Genomic DNA, 14574 nt, shown 5'->3' with positions numbered 1-14574 from the left:
ATAAAAAAGATAGATATCTTTATACCAACATCAATGAGAAATGTGAAAATACATTAACAATGGAAATATGCAGTGAAGTTTAACTATTAATGAGCTTTGATAAATGAGAAAGGAGAGTAAACGAGCACCCATGCCTATTTTACATTTTAATAAATAAAACGTCTCAAACACTTGCCCTTGTAAGTTTTTCGAGTATGTGTTACCAGATTGTAGACTTCACATCTTGCACCAGATGTAAAACTTACACTCACTCGGGTTTCATCAATGATTAGAGAAGAAATTAGTTCAACACTATCAAAAAATAATCTAAAGCTTCTTTGATTTGATCAATCTCTACTTAGTGGTTTGAAAATGGTTTTGAAGCATAAATAGACTTAAAGACATGGCCTCACATTTAATCAATTGATCAAGTTGCCAATGGCCTCGTTTGGCAACAGGTTTTTTTAGTAACTTTTTGACATTTTGGCTAAAATGTGATGTAAAAAAAACTAGTATGTTTGGAATGACTTTTTGGCTTTTTACGAAAAGATGTGCAAAAAGTAGAGAGAAAATGGAATCTTTGACTTTTTGGTATGGGTTGTTAGCTTTTTGATTTTTTTTAATAACTTTTTGACTTTTGGGCTGTTAGAATTTACAATAATTCACTCTCACCTACTACACTCCACCTACCACCTCCACTACCATCTTCACCTACTCCCAAATCCTCTCCTATATAAATCCTTGTACTATCCTTGTAATATACACAATAATCTTGTAATACAATCTATCAATAATACAATTCTCTATTTCTCTTTATACATTAAATTTTCTACATGGTATCAGAGCAAGGTTAAGCACTTAGTATTTTTCGCTTCACCGGCGGGCGGCAACCTCGCCTTGGCCGCCCGCCGGACCTCAACCTAATTTGCTAGAATTTTCTACACATACCTTGAAATTGCTTCGAGTCCACCACCACTGCCTCTCCTCTCACTGTTGTCCTCCCATACACCACCGTCTCGATCGTCTTCATCTACAATGTTGCAGTGAAGGATCTCAAGCGTGGTTTTGTTGCATCCAACTCAAAGGATGATCCAGCCAAGGAAGCTGCAAATTTCACCTCCCAGGTTATTATTATGAATCACCCGGGTCAGATTGGTAATGGGTATGCTCCAGTTCTTGACTGCCACACCTCCCACATTGCTGTCAAGTTTGCTGAGATTGATCGTCGATCTGGCAAGGAGATTGAGAAGGAGCCCAAGTTCTTCCGTGAACATGCTCTCCTTCCTTTTACTCTTGGAGTGAGGCAGATGATTTGCTGCTGTAACAAGATGGATGCTACCACTCCTAAGTACTCAAAAGCAAGGTATGATGAAATTGTGCAGGAAGTCTCTTCCTATCTGAAGAAGGTTGGTTACAACCCTGACAAAATTCCTTTTGTCCCCATCTCTGGTTTTGAGGGTGACAACATGATTGAGAGGTCCACCAACCTCGATATGATTACACAGCCCAAGAGGCCATCAGACAAGCCTCCTCTTCTCCACATTCTTGATAACACCAACAACAACAGTTTGACGCATTTATTAGAGAAAAGGTCCAAAGGCAGCTCCTGTCAAAGCTGATGCTCAGCAGGCTGTACCACCTATTGAAGTGCCAGCACTATCCTTGCACATGGGGGGCACCCACTCATTTCTTTATTGTTTTCTTTTACTCACTCTTTATCTCTCCTCCGTTTGATTTCCAACTCCATTATTTTTATTTTTATTTATTTTCTCCAAACCACTTTCCTTATTTCCTCCATCTTTCATTTTTTGATTTCAAATATATTTTTATTATTTTTTCTTTATTTTTCTTTCACATTCTTTTTAATCTTTTTCCAATTCCCTTCATACCATATAGTTTTGCACACCAAATCATATTTTATTTGTTTTTTTTTTTTTTTTTTTTTAATGTATTTTCTTGTTTTGTTCCTCTCTTCAAACTCAAGTTGGTTAGTTTCTATCCTCCTTGAGTTTGCGGGGGGCTGTTAGAATTTACAATAATTCACTCTCACCTACTACACTCCACCTACCACCTCCACTACCATCTTCACCTACTCCCAAATCCTCTCCTATATAAATCCTTGTACTATCCTTGTAATATACACAATAATCTTGTAATACAATCTATCAATAATACAATTCTCTATTTCTCTTTATACATTAAATTTTCTACATGGGCTAAACCAGCCGCTTCCCAAATAACAAAAAAGCTAACTAATTTGACCTCACATTTTTGTGACCTTCATTACAACAAAAAATCAGTGTCACTTTTAGCATTAAAGACTAAGTTCAAAAGGGATTTCTATTGATACATAATGGGCCTGAATAAGCAAATTAAAAATGTGTGCCTAATCTGACCACCTTAAGGAACGTTGTCCATGTATCAGAAAAATACTTGATTTCATTGGTCCAAAATAATCTTAAATGAAAATAAAACTTTCTAAGCTTTCCAACAATAGGCACGCCATAAACTATCAAGGTCAAATGAAACAGGAATGAATTTTCAAAACAAAAACAAAAGAAAGAAATATTTAGTGAAATTTTAGAAAAATAAGAAAAGGTTCAAGAACATGAAGAATAAGACTCAAATGCCACCCCTCATTGCCTCCGAAGACCAAAAAAACATGGCTCACCTCATCATCAATACCAAAAGTTTTAGGTGAGGTGGCTGTGAAGCAAAATTAATGTGCAAATATATAAGTGTGAGCGTGAGGGCACCCTCACATCAACAAGTAGCTTTTGGGATTGAATTCTACCCAAGACCATGTAATAGTGATAAGGTCATCCACCCCTCAACCAACTAATATTGTAACGAAGGAACTTTGTTCTCAAGTAATGATGGGACTGGTCCTTTTCATGAAGTCAACGGGAGGAAGTTTCTTAGTGTGCTATAACTAATTGGCAGCAAAAATCAAATCACAGGTATATGATTATGTGGCCATTTTGAAATTGGTTATAGTTGTTATGGTTCCTTGTGTATCCTGTTATACAATCACGATGGGCCCTTACAGGCATAGGTATATAAACTCCTCTAATCTGTGTTTATAAGTGGAACCATGACTTGTTAACTTCAGTTTTATGGCAAATGATTATGGACTCTTAAGTGGGCTTCAATATGGGAATTATTTTGGCTTGAAGGGTAAATTGAGTGCGAGACCACTAAGAACCGCTTCACTCTACGGAGCCCCCTAACCTACCGCCTATAATATACACAACAACATAACTTTCTTCATTAACATCATGTCATAAATGAGTTATTTTCATGCTATTTCTTCATTTTACCTATTCATAAAATCTGCAAAAGTAGAACTAAAACCAGAATTGGGAAATTATCTACTCTAGTAACTCATTCTTCACAAATGCTCAGTTAAAGAAAATAAATTCCAATCATTTTTTACTATTACATCCCATATCAATTTAGGTCTTCCCCTACCCTTAGCATTCCCATGTCTGGTGATCATATCACTCTTCCTTCTAATTAGAGTTATGTAATATGTAAGCATACATGTTCCACCTCAAATAGTATATTATGTAAAAACAATATTGAACAACGGAAAACTTATGTAAACATCCAAAATGATGTCTCATGCACACTCAAATATTATCAGCATGAAAAATATTCCCTCTGAAGCAACTGTGAACAAAGTACTAAAAAGAGCTCATGTGAATCACAGAACAGAAATATTGTTGCATATTTTCCGTATTAGAAATTATACAATTGTTTGCTACCACTGCTGCATTATGCACATCAATTACCAACATGTACACATGCATACAGAGGATTAAAGGCAATTGTAAAGTTGAGTATATGTGTGTGCACATGGGGGTGTCTGTCATTAAAATTTTGATGAAAATATGTAAAACCTGAAATGATGTGTATAGAGTCGGTAGGAAAGGATGATCCAATAGAGAAATGATTTCCCTTTCAATGCATGCTCGGTGTACCTGCATAACTTTTCATGGCTGGCTTAATAATAAGAAGTGATATGACATGATTATCTCTTTTGCACAAATCAACAAACGTATATGACTGCACCAAACTGCAAGGTTCCTAGAGTACAACACAATAAGAAATCTACAATTCATATTATATGTTTTACAATATGAATTACACAGCGAGTGAAAGAATAATGCAGGTGTTGATACAAAAACAGTCAAAAAGTCATATAGTTAAAATTACAAGCACAAGTTTAAGAGTGAGAAAAGAGGAGGAAAATGCAAGAGAGAGATATTACTAGGAAGAGGCACAAAACCTCATCTTAGGGTTTCCCTCGATAACACTATGTATTTATACTAGGAGCAATAAGTACATAAAGACAACAATACCCTTCATCCAACTTAACACTCCCCTTCAAGTTGGTGCATAGATATCTCTCATGCCCAACTTGCACACAATGGGATGAAAAACCTTGCTACCTAACCCTTTAGTAAAAACATCGGCTAACTGATCTTTGGATTGCACAAAAGGCATACAAATCACACCACTACTTATTTTCTTCTTGATAAAATGTCTGTCAATCTCAATGTGTTTGGTCCTATCATGCTGGACAGGATTATGAGCGATGCCAATAGCAGCCTTATTATCACAATACAACCGCATTGTTCCACCATTTAACAATCCTAAGTTAGCCAATAACACTTGAAGCCATAGGAGCTCACAAATGCCATTTGCTATTGCCCGGTACTCTGCTTCTACACTTGATCTAGCCACAACAACTTGCTTCTTACTCCGCCAAGTCACTAGATAAATGGAGGGGGTGATGATCGGAGGGGGTGGTGGCCAGTGGTGTAAGTGTTTAGGGTTAGGGTTTGTTGGAGAAGATGAGGTTAATATGGTATTGGTGGTATGTATTGAGACAAAATCAACATATTCAATTTGTGTGTGGTGTGAACTGAATAAATAGTGAGCAGATGGTGTGTATTGAGACAAATGATGGTGTGTAAGTATAATTTCCCTTCTTTTAATCTTTGCCCTTCTCTATTCTCTTCATATATCTTCTCTTTCTATTTTTGTCTTCTTTCTCTGCTATTAATTGAAAAGCTCAACTCACATTTCTCCTTAAAACCCAGGTATTAAGAAGAGAGAAACGGAAACCTTATAACTAGCATAGATAGGACAACTCCAGGCGAAGTGGGACACATTCCAACACACCCTCTTGGACCACATCATACACTAGCCGGACAAACAGCACACCAGTTACAGACCCAACCAAGCTTTGATACCAAATTGAAAAGCGCAGCCCACATCTCCTTAAAATCCAGGTATTAAGGAGAGGGAAATTGAAACCTTATAACTAGCACAGATAGGGTAACTCCAGACGATGTGAGACACATTCTAACATTATTCTCTATATTTCTCTTTTGTCTTGTCTATGATTTTTAATCAATATATAACAAGAATGGATCAACATGTTTTCGTTGCCCACCATGCGTTCAATGGAAGTCTCACTAGAGCTCATGCCACATCACTACCTAAATGGCATCAAGTTTACTTCAATGAGCTTTCTAGGAAAAGATTCATGCAAGGATATAAAAGTGTTTTGGATAGTTTCATAGCTTTCTTATTGTTGAAAAACTTTATATACATTGTTGGGTTTATTTCCTACAACTTAAGCTTCTGGGACAATTGATAATCTAATATGGTATCAAAGCTCAAGTTGGGAAAAGTTTTGAGTTCCAATCTCTCTATTTGCATTGGTCTCATTTGCAGTATACTTCTCTTTGTGTACGTTGATTTGCATCTCCACATGTAAAACGAGGTTGTACACGAGGGAGGGTGTTGACTAGCTTAATATACATTGTTGGGCCAATTTTCTAACACCTTAAGCTTATGGGACAACTGATGAACTAACACATACATCTCTTCACATCTCAAGCACTAAAAGGCAAAATGGAGCAATTGACCATCAATACTTTACAGGGAGACTCGAGGACTTATCTAACTTCTACTATAACTTGAGACTTGGTAGTGCATGATAGTTATAAGTTACTCAAGTGCATATTTTGCAGATCAAGATCCTCTTTTCTCAAGAAACGTAACTGTCATAATACAGCTACTCAGATTGAACACATTACAAAGACAAAAAGTTAACAAGAACAGTAGAAACCTTCATGGCAGACATTTGCTAGTTATGTAGTTCAAATGCAATCAGGTAAACATCAATGATCTCACATAGAACAAACTATGCTACATATTCTGAGTCACAGAGTTATGGCTCTCTTTAACATCAGACCTTGTTACGAGTCAGCATTACAGACTTGTCCATTGCCTTCATAGCATAAAGTTCACCAGTACCTTTCAATTCCACCAAATGAACGCTGCAATCAACACCAACAATATGATTAAATAGGAGAGAAGGTAATTCCACAAATTCAAAGAGGCATAAATGCTTAGAAATATGAACATGCTTTGCAAGGAGGGAAGAATTTGTGAACATTAGTTTCCATGCCATTTAAGCCACCATTTTTTAGATTTAGCAAACACTGAACTAGTTTTGCTTCAAGATGAAAGAGATCAATTAATTGGAAGCAAAAATGAAATGAAAAGTTGAACAGTCTAAGGATCGTGGCAGGAGAGATACTGAAAGTTCTATCTGTGAACAATTCAACGACTGACTACCAGTAAATTATGAAACAAGACTTGTTGTTGTTTAAGTTTTGACAACAATTGAATGTATTGTAAAACATACATGTCTCATAACCCGAAGGTTAGATTGAAGTGATAAAATGAAGACCTCCAGCATTATTGCTGAACTTTTTAAGTTTAAGCTATCAATATTGTTTAAAAAAGACCTAAAATAAAATCTATTGTTAGAGTATTAAAATTTTAGTGCCACAACATCACAATTTGGGGATCTACAACATAAAAGATAAAACTTACTGCAGCTCCGTTTACCATTTCCAGTTTTTCTATTCAAATATAACACAGTAGATACCTACTTGGTCTAACAAAGAGTAGGGCTACCATAATATGTACTGTAAGAATTTATGTATTATTGATTGATATATAGATGTGTTGTGTTTACAAGGATTCCTATTATATAGGAATCCTTGTAAACACAACACATCTATATATCAATCAATAATACATAAATTCTTATTAGGATGGTGGTAGGTGATAGTAAATTCTAACATGTACTACTTGCTATATGAAGGTTGATCACAAACACAAATCCTGTCATCCTGTTAGAATATATGTTAGGATCATTCTATTATTTGTTTCCTTATTTAGATTATATTTTGATTCCTTAATTAGTGCCTTAGGACTTTCTTATTCTATTAGCTGTTATTTCCTTATTCTGTTATTTCCTTATTTGTGCCTCCAACGTTTCCATTGTAAGCTACCTATTAACAATATAAAAGAGGGTGATTGTCTAATCATTCTCTAAGTTAGTTTTCTCTCAAATAAACATGGTACCAGAGCCAAAACCCTAAACCTGTCACCCACACAGCCACCAGCCACCATCAATACACCATCCGACCACCACCCGTCACTACCCAACCTGTTCCAAACCCTGTTGGCTTTAGCAAAAGACCTCCAGCTGCTGTTCAGGGCCTATTAAGCTCTTCTGACTCTTCACTGGGTGATTTCAGACCAGCCGACACCCATCCTAGGGTTTTTTAGCTCAAATCAACACCTATCTGGGTATCTTCAGGCTTCTTCCATAGTTTGGTAGGTGCTTTGGACTTCCCTCTGGCCTTCTCCTATGTGTTTTGAACTCTCTGTGATAACATCTAAGTGTTTCTCCACATCATATATCCTAATAACACTCCTTGGTTCATCCTCTTTATTACTACTGTGTTTTTTCATTGTGCTTGAACCCAAGACTGTCATTTTGATTGAAATTTCACCTTTTTTTTTTTAATCATTTTATTTATTCTTTGGGGTGGTAAATGGCCCCATTAATCTAAGTGTTATGCTCCCATAGTGGTTTGTATTTGAGATTACTTGTCCATCCCATTCCCTCTTTTCATTATTGTGATTAGTGCTGTGTTTTTTGGTTAAGATAGTAGCATAAACATGGCTGACCCATCTAGTGAATCCACTACTTCTCACCCATCTAAAGGGGAGAGTCCCAATCCAGTTATTACTACTACTTCTGAGAACCTAAACCCCAGCCTCAAAATCACCACCTATCTGTTTTGTGGCTGCATGGTCTTAGTAACACTTTTTCTGAAGAGTAGGGGGAAGATGGGATATGTTGATAGCAGAGTTCAAGCACCAGATATTTCTGATCCTGGCTATGATCAATGGGAGATTACCAACTCTTTGATGATAGGGTGACTCATTCATTCCATGGTCCCTAAGATTGGTGAAGGTTATTTATCCATGGAGACTGTCCAAGATGTTTGGGAGGCAGTAGCTGCTACATATTCCCAGAAGGGAAATTTTTCTCAGTCATTTGTCTATTGAGGGCTCAGTACAAGGAGAGCAGACAGTTCTTCAATATTTCACCTTTTTGACTAATGGTTGGAAACGTCTAAATCATCTTCTGGATTACAAGCCTGTTTGCACAGTCGACTCAGTTGGTTACCAGAATTTTCTTGCCTAGGAGAGAGTCTTCAAGTTCCTAGAAGGCCTCAATGTGGAGTTTGACCAGATCTAGAGTCGTGTCCTTGGCATGGATGTTCTTTCATCACTTTAGGAGGCCTTTTGCTTATATCCAGAATGAAGAAAGTCGTCGTTCTGCTATGTTACCACCAACTTCTATAGACCGCTCAGCATTACTTTCTGCACCTTCTCGGGACGGGGCTAGTTGGTCATTTCCTTTTTCTTATCCTTCCGTTGTTCTGTGATTATTGTCGATGGTCGGGGAATACCCATGAGACTTGTTGGAAGCTTCATGGGACTCCATCAAGGGGTCGAGGAGATCGCTCTGGTCATAGAGGCAGGCATTCTAGTCAGTCGAAAGGACATGGATCTCACTCTTGTGCTCATTAGTCTAGTGCTGTAGAGACGCATGATTCAACTTCGATTATACAGACTTCTGATATGGTCTCTGGTATGTCATCTTTTGAGTTTGAAGATGCTATGCACAATCTGCTTGATCGCCGGTCTCCTGTTCCTCCAGGTGCATCTTCTACTTCTTCTTCGTTTTCCCATTCAGGTAACTTAGCCTCATCTTGTAGTGCTTTCTTATCCCATAAGGCCTTCCCATGGATTATTGATTCTGGTGCCTCAGATTATATGTCTGGGTCTTTGATCTCTTCTTAGACTATACACTAGCCTCTGGTCAGGATAAAGTTTAGATTGTTGATGGTACTATTTCTTCTGTCTTCGGGAAAGGTTTAATCCGTGCCACCCCTTATTTACTTTTGTCTTCTATTTTACAACTTCTTAATTTTTCCATTAACCTATTGTCATTGAGTCGTCTTACTAGAGATTTGAATTGTAGTGTAATTTTTTTTCCTGATTCTTGTCTTTTTCAGGACTTTATCACAAAGAAGACGATTGGTAGTGGTAGAACAGAAAATGGTCTCTATATCCTCAATCAGTCTGACCAGCAGGCTTATCATTCCATCTCAACTCCATCCACCAAGGAAGATTTATAGTTGTGGCATCGACATCTAGGACATCCATCATTTTTATTACTTAGACATTTATTTTCTTCTGTTTTTATTAAAAATAAAGTCTTTGAATTTCATTGTGAGTCCTACCAACTTGGCAAACAACATCGAGCCTCTTTTACTTCCAGTAATAATAAAAGTTCAGTTCTTTTTTTTCTTTAATTCATTCAGATGTTTGGGGTCCCTCTCATGTGATGTCAATGAAAGGTCATCGATGGTTTGTTACTTTTATAGATGATTGCTCTCATGCTACTTGGGTGTACCTCATGAAAGAAAAAAGTGATGTTTTTTCTGTGTTTCAAAACTTTCATAAGATGGTTAGTGCCCAATTTGGGACGGTTGTCAAAATAGTGCGTTCTGATAATGGGGGTGAGTACATTGATTCTGGATTGGCAAAATATTTTTTTACTCATGGCATTATCTATCAAACATTTTGCATTGACACCCCTTAATAGAATGGGGTTACCGAGTGCAAGAGTTGTCATCTCCTTGATATAACCCACTATATGTGTTTTTCTATAGGTGTACCTTAGGCCTATTGGGCTGAGGCTGTTCTCACTTCTACATATCTCATTAACCGTCTTCCTACACAAGTCTTACAAAAAAGGGCACCTCTTCAAGTTCTTTTAGGTTCTGAGCCTCTGTTTTTCATTCCTCAAACAACCTTTGGCTGTGTGTGTTTTGTTCACAATCATTCTCCTTCTCAGGGTAAGTTAGATCCTTGTTCCCTCAAGTGTGTGTTCTTAGGTTACTCTCCTATTCAAAAGGGGTACAAGTGTTATTACCCTTCCTTTCGTAAATAGTTTGTATCCATGGATGTTACCTTTAAGTCTCAATCCTACTTCTTGTCCTGTCCAGTGTCCCAGTCATCTCTTCAGGGAGAGTCTTGAAGTGAAGAGAGTCCTGTTGGTTCTGTTATTTCTGACCTAATACTGCCACTAGTGGTACCTGTTATTGCTCCTATTGTTCCTGGCCTAGTACTACCTCCAGTGATATCTACTACTAGCAATGCAGAATTTGATGTTGCCAAGAACAGAGAAGGGCAAGTTTATATCAGGGATAAAGAAAGACAGAAAGTTACTTGGATACAAGAGACCATTTCTGATTAATCACTGTCGTCTCCTTCTCTTGATGAAGGTCTAGGTAACCCTGAAACTACTGATATTACTACCTCTGAGTCTGAGCCTACTGATCTTGATATCCCTATTGCTAAAAGAAAAGGTGTGAGATCTTGTACTCATCATTCTATTTCTAACTTTGTGTCTTATTCGCATTTGTCCTCTTCATATAAAGCCTTTGTGTCAAAAAATTCCTCTGTTAGCATACCTAGTCATTTTCAGGATACTCTTACCATTCCTGAGTGGAAACTGGCCACGGTGGAAGAAATGAAAGCACTTCATAAGAATGGCACTTGGGATTTGACTGAGTTACCTAGGGGCAAACGAACTGTGGGATGCAAATGAGTGTATACTATGAAGCACAAGGCAGATGGTTCAATTAAGCGGGTATAAGGCTCGACTTGTGGCAAAGGGTTTCACTCAGACCTATGGAGTGGACTACCAAGAGACATTTGCTCCTGTTGTAAAGATGAATTCAGCTAGAATACTTCTTTCTCTGGCAGCTAATCTGGACTGGCCACTTCATTAGTTTGATGTGAAAAATGCTTTCCTACATGGTGACCTAAAAGAGGAGGTGTATATGGACATTCCTCCTGGCTTTGAAACTCTTCAAACTAAGGGTAAGGTGTGTCGACTTCGAAAGTCATTAAATGGTCTCAAACAGTCCCCTAGGGCTTGGTTTGAGAGATTCATTCAGGCAATTCTAAAATATGGCTTCAAATAGAGTTAGGCGATCATACTCTGTTTGTTAAACATTCCTCTCATGGTATGATTATAGCTCTCATTGTATATGTGGATGACAGAGTACTTACAGGAGATGATGTTGAGGAAATCCCTTTGTTGAAGACGTATTTGGCCAGTGAGTTTGAAATCAAAGACTTGGGGAACCTGAAGTACTATCTGGGGATTGAAGTGGCTAGATCCAAAGATGGGATTTTCATCTATTAGAGAAAATATGTCCTTGACTTGTTGAAGGAAACATGGATGCTTGGAAGTAAAGCCTATGACACACCACTGGAACCTAATAAGAAACTTTGTGATGACAGTGGGGGAGCAGCCATTGATAGGGGAAGTTATCAGAGACTAGTTGTAAGAAATAATGTATAGAGAAAGAGAGAGAATAAATTGTATGTATTATTATTGATTGATATATTGATGTCTATTACAATGATTCATGATTCCTATATATAGAAGAGGGTGAGTGTGTAGTAGGTAAGGAGTAGGTGAAGTGGAGGTGGTAGTGGTGTAGTGGGTTAGGTTTAGTGGAGTAGGTGAGGTGGTAGTGGTGTAGTGGGTTAGGTTTAGTGGAGTAGGTTTAAGTGGGTGAAGTAGGTGGAGAGTAGGTGGATTTTAACAGCCCCCCGCAAACTCAAGGGGGATAGGAACTAACCAACTTGAGTTTGGAGAGAGTAACAAAACAAGAAAATACATAAAAATAAAAGAGGATAAGAGACACTGTATGGTCGTGTCAGACCATTGGTGAAGACACTGGATGGTGGTGTCATAACATTGTAGAGGACACTGTATGGGGGTGTCATAACCATGTAGAGGACACTGTATGGTGGTGTCATAACGGTGTAGAGGACACTGGATGGCGGTGTCAGACCGATGTAGAAGACAGTTTATGGGGTCATGTCGGATCGTTATAGCAGACAATGTGGTGACAGTTGTTGTGACAGTTTACGGAGTCTTGCTGGACCCTTGTAGAAACTAACCGGAATCAATGTCGGGACAGTTTACAGAGTCTTGTCGGACCCATAAAGGAGCTAACCGGAATCAATGTCGGGACAGTTTACAGAGTCTTGTCGGACCCTTGAAGGAGCTAACCGGAATCAATGTCGGGACAGTTTACAGAGTCTTGTCGGACCCATAAAGGAGCTAACCGGAATCAATGTCGGGACAGTTTATAGGGTCATGTCGGACCGTCGTAAAAGTTGCACCCTCAAAAGGTGTGCCCAATCTTTCAAAAGGCGTGCCATCAAAAGGCGTGCCCAATTCATCAAAAGGCGTGCCATCAAAAGGCGCGCCCATATTGTCGGCGAGCGTCGAGCGGCGCATGATGCGCGTGTCTGCCGCTTCGTCAGGGTCTTTATAAATCGAAGCGGAGGCTGAGGTTGGGAAGCATAACAAACCAGTCTGAAACCTCTGAACCTTTGCAGTCTGAAACACTCTGTAACCAACCCTTCTCTGAAACACTCAGCAACCCATAACATGGCCTCTTCTTCCCGTCCAGCTAACCAGAACATGGCCTCCTCTTCCCGTGGGCTACTTACGCTCTTTCCAGAACTGAATGAGTCCACAAGAGAAATAACTGGTGCGGTGGCCAGTGAACCTCAACCAAACACCTCTGGTTTTGCTCCGTTGAACTTTCCGATGCGGTCGGTGGAGCAAAAAATAGCGGTGCAGTCGGATGTGGAGGCCAATCAGTATACCTTGAAGTCATGTGTGGAAACCATGACTGCGGTTACAAATTTGTCGAACCGGCTGCAGAGTAGGACAAATGAGGTGCAGCAGTTAAACGCCCAACTGGCTCTGCTCCAACGCATGTATAAGGATGCGCGAGCAGAGATAAGTGTGCTAAAGGCGGAAAACAAGGAGCTGAAGCGGAAGGCCAGTTTTATGTTCCGATTTGGAGGGCCGCCATATGCTGCAGTGGAGGAGCAGGGAGTAGTGATCATGCCCAGTGGAGTGGGAAACACGGAGGCAACACCGGCAAGGGCCGCCCAAGACGGTGGCAAGAAGAAAAGACCGGCGGAATAGGCGAGAAGAAAAATCCCACTGTTCCGATTTGTGTTGGTTGTGTTTTGTTTTGTTTTGTGTTTTTTTTATTTTTATTTTTATTTTTATTTTTTTTTATGGTGTAAAATGCTGATCGGGGTTGATCCCCGGCATGAAGAAATGACAAGTTTGTAAAATGTTGTTTTTTTTTTTTTTTTTTTTTGTTTTTGTTTTGGGAGTGTTTTGTTGAAAAAATAAAAAATAAAATGAAAGAAAACAAGGGAGAAAGAAAATAGATAAAAAATATTTATAGATGGATTATATGAAAAACATCAGTGCGATTGTTTCAAAATAAAGTGGGGTATTTAAAAAAGAGGAAAAGTGACTTGGAAAAAATAAATAAAAATAAGTGATTTTTGAAATCAAATGGAGGAGAGAGAGGGACAAACCCATGTGATAAAGTGGAGAGAGAGTCGGTGAGTGGCGTGCAAAAGGTGAAGGAGAAATGATGGATTGAAAATGGTTTGGGTCAAAAGTGGACACTGTTAGTGGGGAACATGAGTGCATTGATTATTTGATATAATAATAATAATAATAAAAATAAAAAGTTAGAACAGTTGGAGAGAATGAGTGGAGTATGGTAAGGGTTTCATCCAAAGCCAAAATTCCTGCAGCGAATCACTTCGCAAATCCTAGCATGAGCTTTTTCTCTTTCCAGGCTTATTCATGAATTTCCTGGTGATTTCAAGAGCCTCTGGTGGCATTGTGGCAGAGAACACCCCAACCTGGATTTTGGGTGGCAGCAACTGAGAACACCCCAACCTGGATTTTGGGTGGCAGCAACTGGAAAATATCATAGATCTGATTTTTAAAAACCTCGTGACAGCATTTCATCAGCTTCATCCAAGACAAACATTTTGATGTAAACAGGGCGAAGTGATTGTCTCCGCAACATGTCAAACACACGACCAGGAGTACCAACAACAACATGAACCCCACTGGAGAGAATGCGCTGATCTTCGCGCACACTAGTCCCTCCAACACAAGCATGAACCTTCACACTTTGCTGGGCAAGTTCAAGAGTGGGTGGAAGAACCAAAGCTTGGCACTCAACCAAGCTATAATCTAGCTGCTGCAGAATTCCAGAGCAGAAT

At 38.8% G+C, this 14574-nt stretch overlaps 2 protein-coding genes across 19 annotated transcripts in view; one reads left to right on the top strand and one right to left on the bottom strand.

Moving 5' to 3' along the window:
* Positions 1 to 14574, bottom strand: part of LOC114275733 (phototropin-2) — a 98672-nt gene that overhangs the window by 31768 nt on the left and 52330 nt on the right. For 16 of the 18 annotated variants that reach the window (XR_014358342.1, XR_014358341.1, XR_014358343.1 and 13 more), the window contains 2 exons: positions 6251 to 6335; positions 3882 to 3962 (listed from right to left, as the gene is read on the bottom strand). Coding sequence is in view for 9 of the 18 variants with exons in the window: in XM_082912078.1 (XP_082768204.1) it covers positions 3882 to 3962; positions 6251 to 6335 (166 nt within the window). In the remaining 9 variants the exon portion in view is untranslated. Of the gene's footprint in view, positions 1 to 3881; positions 3971 to 6250; positions 6336 to 14574 lie in introns of all 18 variants that reach the window. The other 2 variants (XM_082912079.1, XM_082912076.1) reach the window with 2 other exon arrangements.
* On the top strand, positions 933 to 1747 carry LOC145815419 (uncharacterized; the record flags this gene model as incomplete). The annotated part of the gene is made up of 1 exon (XM_082912088.1): positions 933 to 1747. A coding segment is annotated over one exon (666 nt), but the record flags the coding sequence as incomplete, so codon positions are not given.

The sequence above is a fragment of the Camellia sinensis genome, unplaced genomic scaffold (genome assembly GCF_055761805.1).
Source record: "Camellia sinensis isolate YWXY unplaced genomic scaffold, ASM5576180v1 Unanchor2, whole genome shotgun sequence".
Classification (NCBI taxonomy): domain Eukaryota; kingdom Viridiplantae; phylum Streptophyta; class Magnoliopsida; order Ericales; family Theaceae; genus Camellia; species Camellia sinensis.
This window is presented reverse-complemented; position numbering and strand designations above follow the sequence as displayed.